This window comes from Olea europaea, chromosome 17 (genome assembly GCF_002742605.1).
Source record: "Olea europaea var. sylvestris chromosome 17, O_europaea_v1, whole genome shotgun sequence".
Taxonomy (NCBI): domain Eukaryota; kingdom Viridiplantae; phylum Streptophyta; class Magnoliopsida; order Lamiales; family Oleaceae; genus Olea; species Olea europaea.
Window position 1 is genome coordinate 11,726,893 of NC_036253.1, and position 8,105 is coordinate 11,734,997.

The 8,105-nt window shown below is 33.5% G+C and overlaps 1 protein-coding gene across 1 annotated transcript; it reads right to left on the reverse strand.

Moving 5' to 3' along the window:
- Window positions 1–1,109: 1,109 nt before the first annotated feature.
- Window positions 1,110–8,105, reverse strand: LOC111366329 (protein APEM9). Its single transcript, XM_022987072.1, has 6 exons — window positions 7,964–8,105; window positions 7,693–7,878; window positions 7,507–7,584; window positions 5,114–5,399; window positions 3,259–3,620; window positions 1,110–1,568 (listed from the first exon to the last, which is right to left on the reverse strand). The coding sequence occupies exons 1-6, from the start codon at window positions 8,017–8,019 to the stop codon at window positions 1,439–1,441; spliced, it is 1,098 nt and encodes a 365-aa protein (XP_022842840.1). The 5' UTR covers window positions 8,020–8,105; the 3' UTR covers window positions 1,110–1,438.

Consider the following 8,105-nt stretch of genomic DNA (forward strand, 5'->3'; position numbering starts at 1 on the left):
GGAGGAAATGGATTCACACTCAAGGGTTTGTTTAGGGGAAATTGATTTTTAACGCTGAAGGGTTTGGTTTTTACAATTCATGGAGCAGGTAAAGTTTAAAATTTAATTAAAATCAATTTTTTTATTATTATTTCACTATTTCAGTCGTAATTTTTAAAATTTTTCTCTTACAAATAGGATCCACTTTATCTCTAACGGTCAAAAAATTAATTAACAAAATCTCTACCAAACAAGCACTGTGTTTCTCTAGTTGGTAAAGCCTTGTTTGGATGAGTCTTTGCTGGCGTGGAAGTTGATTTGGCGAATACTTACCACTTGGAAGGATTTAACATGTCACATCGTTTTTCTCCGTAAGCCACGTCAACACGTCTGTTAATGATTTTTATCGGGTGAGCGATAGAGTTGGATGGATCAAAGTTCACTGGCAAATGAGACAATTGATAAAGTTCAGTGATTAAATCGTGACATGTTGCAAAGTTCAGTGGCTAATGAAACATTTAACACCATATTAAATATAAATAAGAGGATTTATGTCATTTGTACACTCATTTTTTACATCTTTGTTGACGTTTGCATTATTGTCAACAAATAATTAGATAAAAAATCTTTTTTTTTATAAATTGTTCAATTGAATAATGTCCTATGATAAAGAGTAAACAATCAGGTACCCCATAATGTACACCAAGGATGATTGAAATTAGAGATAAAATTTGAATTACAGATATAATCCATTGAATATTAAATTTGAACAAAATCGTCTAGTAATTGACCATTAATATTACGTAAATTGAAAATCTTTTTTATTTAAAAACCACCTATATATTGAAACCCATAAAATGCATTGCATTGAAGATGCCCTTATTTTTATTAAGTGTATCGAATGAGGACTGTTACAATAATTTTCCTATTTAATATTATAAATTAATAATTTACAATTATACATTTTTATATTTTTATTAACTCAATGACAATTATCATATCAAAATATAATTAGAAGTTATTAGTCTGCTCAGAAAACAAGGAGATAGATCATTTTCCTCTTCAAGAAAGAGCAAGCAGTACAAACATTCAAGCCCTCGGCAAAAACTCAATCCGCATCCCCCAATCTAGAAAAATAATGTCAAAAGGATTCTAAACTTTCATTCATACGCAATTACATCTGTAGTTCAATAAGAGATGTTATTGTATATATATAATGAATCAGAAATGCTTACGCGCAATAAGCATTCGAGTACCTCACATACAAAACAAGGGATCTCAAAACTCCACATACAACAATACACGGTTCTTGCAAGATGACCTTGTGCTGAAGTACCCCCACATAATCTTTTTTTTGTATGCGCACAACTGCCAGCAGCAACGGTGTAAATCAAAAAGGGTAAGGCAAATCAATCTCATAATAGCTCGACTAGTTAGACAAAAGTGGAAGAATGCAACATCAGTAGCTTCCACGAGTTGCAGTAGGGAGGGGTTGAACAGCGGCTAGAGGGTTCACTTGGTATGAGAATGCAAGTTGCCACAAGTCGACCAGAGCCTTTTTGATGGATACAGCTTTGTTTGTAAAAACCCTGTGCAGGCAGAACATAAATATTAGGTGGCAACAATTTTAGATAGTTTCCTGATAAGACAATCAAAATTTCAGAAAGAATTGGAGTGGCTACAGATGTTTATTTTATGGGATGCCAATTAATAAATCCTACTCATCCTTCACCAACCCGTATTTACTGATATAAACTTTCAAAACAAACACAACTGTTTGAACAATAGAATATACATTACGGAACCGTAAGGTAGCAACATGCTAAAATAGTTCCTATTTTATTAGTGCATTCATAAGCCAAAATCAAGCTCAACTCATCACATACGTTTCATATACTTTCCAGGGTTAAATTACCATTATGAACTAATAAGACGAGATTGGCACATAGTAGTTGTTCTAAAAATGCTAGACCATTGATCAAGCATCCCAAAAGGGTTTTGTAGTCCACCAGCTCTTTTCACCGCACCATTCTTTCTCATTCACTTTTCACCGTACCATTCTTTCTCATTCACCTTTTAGCTACATTAGACCAACTGCCCCTAAAAGTGCCTCTAACTTGAAGAAACACTTTCATAAAATTATTTAAACAGGGCCAAAAGTAATTTTGGGACAAGAGCTTATTTTGACTTTTCGAAAGCTATTTAAAATGGGCCTTAAGAACAAAATGGTTGATATTAAACTCAATGAATAATATATTAATCTAACCCAGTTAGATGTTAAAAAGTTTTCTTATGTGTATTAATGGGATTACTTCAACATTATAAATATCATTGCCCACAAAAATCCTATTATTTACTTTCACTCCAATATAACATGCACTCAAAGGATTCAACAGAAAATATTTATACGGAACAGTCGGTCTCGTAGCATGTGGACTAACAACCTGCTGAACTAGTCATTCCATCATATTGTCATGTGCGCTAAAATATTGAACTAGTCATTCCATCTATGATGCACCGACATGGATTGACACTCAATTTTTCAAAAAAGTACCAACGCGACACGTCAACGATACATTGATTAAATTCTTTAAAATTCTTCATTTATATTATACAAAATTCTTTAAAACTCTTCATTTATATTGTACAAATTTAGTTTTACACTTGTTACTAATTTTTCTTATTGAAATTTTTTAATTATGAGTATCTATTTGTTATTTACTAATAATTTTGAATTAAAAATATATAATACTTCAATAAAAAAAGAAAATATTTATGGTAAAGTGTCTGATGAGTGTCGCTATCAACACGTGTCCGACACGGACAAACTATTCTAGATGAAATGTCCATGCTACATAGCCTTCCATATTAATTATGCTCAGCAAAGGCAAGTACAAACAAATAGAGATTGTGATAATGCACTTGACAGGGAAAACGAAATATATCTTCCATCAAAATCATAATTTTTCGATCCAGACAATGGAACAATGTCATGGCTGCAATAATGGATACAATTAATGACGTTCCCCTTTACTGTGTATATTTAAAAAAGATTACTCGGTTTACTTTTCAGAAATATTGCTTAGATCATAATAATTCTTAGTTCTACACTCCACATATTATGCATCTCCTACAAGAAGACGGATCACAGATATATCCTCCAGAAGACTATAGCTGACTAGCTATGAGACATGGAAATTTAGAACAAGAGGAGCCATCCCTGATCATATTTAAATATTAATTGCTTGCACAAGAACCACAAAGAGAATTATATCTTACCTCTTTAATGCAGCTTGCTTCCTCCTCATAAAATAATAGATAAGCAACAATAAGCAAGATAGCAAGACTTTTCCACTAGGTACAACTAATCGATAGTTGCCAAATTTCAGATTGATGGAAGGGAACCACCAGAAGTATGGAACTCTGTGTCTAGACAATTTCAGAATTTCCTGTTTTGTAGTATTCCCTCCACCAGCTAGATGTCCAGATTCAAAATCTTTCAGATGTCCATTATACTGTTTTTGTTCTCCAAAGGGATCAGAGTTTGTTTTGTGTTCATCTGTCTGCTGAGGTGACATAGAAGCTTGTGATGAAGTGTTGACCTTGGAAGAACTCATTGAATGTAACCGCCTCAAAAATTCCTGAAAGACAAATGAAAGAAATTTACAAATGTCAGTGAATGCATAATCTTTAAATGATACATTCAAGTCATAATTTATACATCATGCACCTGACATACATAATACACATAAAAACACATCGCAGACTTTTTTCATCACATTGAAAATGTTCATAACAGAAGAAAGAAAATTGTGTACATGCATGAAAGGACATCATATGCTATGCACTAGTACAGGGCTAAGAGCAAAGGCATTTTCTACATCCATGAAGAAGTGATCATAACATGAAAGCTCAGGAGTATGATGCGAAGCAATCTTCAGATGCAATGTTGACCTTTGACTTCCAATAAAATCCTCAACTTGGTACTCTGTGATATCTCTTTTTGAACCACTCACTTCCACTGCACTACATCTTTCTCCTTAGCATCCAAAGTTACCGCATGCATGTAGAGGAGATTATTAGCATCTTCATTTTAATTTTATAGGAAGTCGGTTTGATTGTTTACTGAGCTAAAATGCTTTTTGTAAAAGATGATGAAATTTGTATGAGCATTTAGTAGATCACAACCACCATAAAAGAAGTAGACCGGAAAGAAAACACTCAAAAAATTTAAACAGAGCTTACGGAGAACGAACTCCTTGAAGGTGAAGTGAAAAGTATTACGAGAAAATATGCTATAAATTCGTCAAAATGAATGAACTCATTCATTCATTAAAAAGAAGGGATATTTCCTTTTCCAATTCATATACAAACATTAGTGTGGCCGTGTGTGCTATTATATGTAGGTAATAGGGAAGATTTATTGAGTGTCCATTAGAAAGGGAGGTAATTACAGAGAGGTGCCACATCTCTTGAAATCAAATAATTTGGTAACATGAAAGGAGTAGAAGATCAAATTAATACTTCACAGATGAATTTAGGAACCATGAAAAACATTTGTAGAAGATACTTCGACCAAGAATAGGTCTCATCGGAAACAATTACCAGTGAATTGTCAAGTAGAAGTCAAAAAACCTCAACACGATTTTCAAAATGTCAATAATTTTTGTAGTTGTGAATTGCAATGAGATGATGAAGTCTGAACCAACTATGAATAGTAAATATTTTCAGTCAAGTTACCTATCTTGCTTATCTGTCATAGCCTCACAGAGTTTAATCTCTTCAACAATGACCAACATAAGCAATATAAATTATCATGCTTGAGTTCATCTCATGTCTATGAATTGACTGCCAAAACAAAATTCCTGATTCTAGTGTTTCCTACTTGGCAAACCTCCATCCTAAATTGGAGGCAATTGGCAAACAGCATATTTATATTTTTTATCACGGTAAGGATGGGAACACTGTCATTTTAAAGCTAACTGTATAAAAGGTGCCAAAATGTAATGCAAAAGAGCAATTAGTTTACACAGAACTCTGATGGAAATTTCAAATTCCAGTAATGCATAATCAGAACTTGGAATATTCCTAACTATCATGAAGCTGAATTAAGAAACGACAGTCATTAATTTACCTGACGCCTCTCCTCAGGTAGCATGGCTTTTTCTACCCAAGAAATAGCAAGATCTGTGTCTTTTATAGCCATTGCAAGCAGTGACATCACATAAAGCTCAACAACTTCCAAATACTCATTGACTCCTATAGAAAACCTATAACAAGATCCTTCTATGTCGGATGCATTAGCTTCTGCGCTCAAGAGAAGATAATACCGCTGATCCACATATTTCCAATTGTTAAGAAATTCCTCAAGAAAGCCTTGGGCAACAGTCAAGTGGCCTTCTGACATATGAAAACACACCCTGAAGAAAAAATATTGGACCAGTAGAGTCATGACATTCATCTTTAGTATTTGATCACCATAATCAAAAGTGGATAAACAAAACAATCCATAGCATTTATTTATTTGCTTTATTCGAACCTCAGATTTAAGAGTGAAAGAAAGCGAAGACTAAAGTTTTAGAAATAAAAGAAGAAAACAACACAGCTATAAGTTCCTCGTGGCAACGTACAAGAGAGTAAAATAGACATGCCACCTTCACACCATGGTCATGAGAAGCTGTAGATAAAGATCACGTGATGGATAGACAATCAACACCCTACAGTGGTGTTCCATGCAAAGCTAAAGATCAAGTGAATTTTATAAAGGTTCGCCACCAACTAATGCACCCAAAAAGTAAATTCCAAGACTCAATGACATTAAACAAGAAAACATCATTTGAGCACCACAAATGGAGGTAGAAAACATAATATTTGGTCCAATGCACAAGATAAAAAATTAAACTTCAGAGTACGGCCCCATCTCCCTTTGTACAGATTCAATCTAATATGAAAAAGGTCCTTATAGAGCCAGTCCCACCTCACATTTTACTAAATAAACAAGATATTCATTTTTTTTTTCTTTTGATAATTCAAAACTGGAACTTATAATTTTCTGAAGTTCACTTCCTTTTTCCATTTCATGTTAATCTTCACTATTGCAACTTTCTGCAAATAGATATTTTATATGTTTTACATTTAGCCCCCGTTTGAACTATATTGTAAAAATGAAAATGAAAAATATAGTCGTTATGGGCCACTTAAGAGATAAAAAGTCAAATATAGTGACATGATGTAATGAATAACGGTCATATTTTTCATTTTAATGAGAAAATAATGGAGCTCAAATAGGGCCTTACATTCTCTGCTGGATAAAAAGATTCTAATACAGACTTTTCGGCAAATACAAAACTCTATCGCAAGATTAAATATTTTTTTAGAAAGGATCACAAGATTAAACATGTATTAATTCAGATACTAATTAGTTTAATTAGGTGCTAAAATGATGCTATCATTTGTCGAATTCTCGACCATCAAGGGTCATGCAACCAGACCTTCTCCTGCTACTATAGTAGCACCTCTCAAACACTCCACCACTATAGTAGCACCTCTCAAGCACTCCGCCACAAATGTGTGACAAAGAGTACTTGCACTTCCACATTTGATATTGGTACCGTAAATGACAATGCAAAAATCACTGTGCATGTTTGCGGTAATTGCTTTCAAAGTGCAAGACAAACAGCACAACAGCACATTAACAATCAACCATATTCTTGACTTCATACAGCTTCCAATTACTAACATATCCAGGCTCCATCATATACTTAAAGCTTGTTTGGCACAAATTTTTTCAAGTGAAAATGATTTGTTTGGAGAATGCATGGTTGAAAAAGTAGGGAACAACTGTGGATTCCATAAAATGTGTGGTTGAAAATGATATTGGATAAAAATGATTTAAAAAAAATATGTGCCAAACAAGCCTTTAAATCTGATTCCTGTGCATTCCAAGTAATCATACAAATATTCATACATATCTTCCCATTTTCCACTAAGCCTATAATAAGTATCCAAAGAAAGCTATTGAGAAAGTGTCTGGAATTAAATTAAACACTACTTTAGTAAAAACTTTGATTTTGTAAATGAAAGACTCTGTACCCCCTTAGCAATGATGCGAAAAAAAGGATTTCAACGCAATATGGTAAAATCTTCTTAGCACGTACATTCCGGTAATCCTATAATGCTATTAAGGAAAAAGCATATATAAAATAAGTGAAACCTTATGGCAAAATGCTAATAAAATTAAATACTGCTCTAAGCTCTTGTTTGAGCCCCATTCTTTTCGTAGAAATAAATTTTTGAATAGTGTATTGATGCAAAATGTGTGCTTAAAAAATAAGAAAAAGTTTTAGATTTAAGTGTAATATTATTTTATTGAATAATGTGTGATTGAAATGACTTAAAAATATCGTTTAAGAATGTACTTTTTTTTTAAAAAAAAGAATGAGGCTCGAACAGACGCTAAATGTTTAGCACTAACCAACGTTTAATTAATGGAACCGAACTACTCAAGCAAAAAAGAAAAATCAATACCCGGCGAGGAAAACTTGCGCAGGAATAGCAGCTACGGAGCCAAATAACAATTTAAGCTCCTTGAAAATCTCAGATGTCCTGAATATTAGAAAACAAAGTTGAAAATTCAAGAAACTCCCTTGCCCAAAAATTACAAAGTAAAACCTCAAATTCCAATTCATTAGGAATTAAAACTTTACTCTTTACCTTTGGAGCTGCTTCATGGATTGAACCAAAACCATGCCCGCTGATTCCAACATATCATCCCATTCATTTTCGTAATTCTCCGGAAATTGGTTTCCCTTTCTTTTATAATCACAATTTTCAAGCAATCTCGATAGAATAGAGGACGACAAGGACGCCGATTCATCGAACATACAGCACACAAGATAACTGCCGATACGAAAAAGAAAGAAAAAGTTTAATTTTTATGGCATACTATAACAAGAATGAAGAAGTGAGAGGGTGAATTTTTTACCTTTCAGCGCTGTCAATTTCTTCCCATGTGGGTGATCGCACAACGGAAATGGCCATCGGTGCTTGTGCCTGTGAGTGCAAGCAGTTTAGCAGCTATTATTTTATTATGTCGTGTTTGGATAAGCATTAAAATGTTTAAAGTA

Bases quoted from the DNA above. Each gene is read 5' to 3' on its own strand.
- LOC111366329 (XM_022987072.1), bottom strand. From the start codon at position 8,019: ATGGCCATTTCCGTTGTGCGATCACCCACATGGGAAGAAATTGACAGC. The intron at 7,879-7,963 runs GTAAAAAATTCA...TCGTATCGGCAG, and splicing joins GAAATTGACAGCGCTGAAAG to TTATCTTGTGTGCTGTATGT. The intron at 3,621-5,113 runs GTAAATTAATGA...TTTGTCTTTCAG, and splicing joins TACCTGAGGAGAGGCGTCAG to GAATTTTTGAGGCGGTTACA.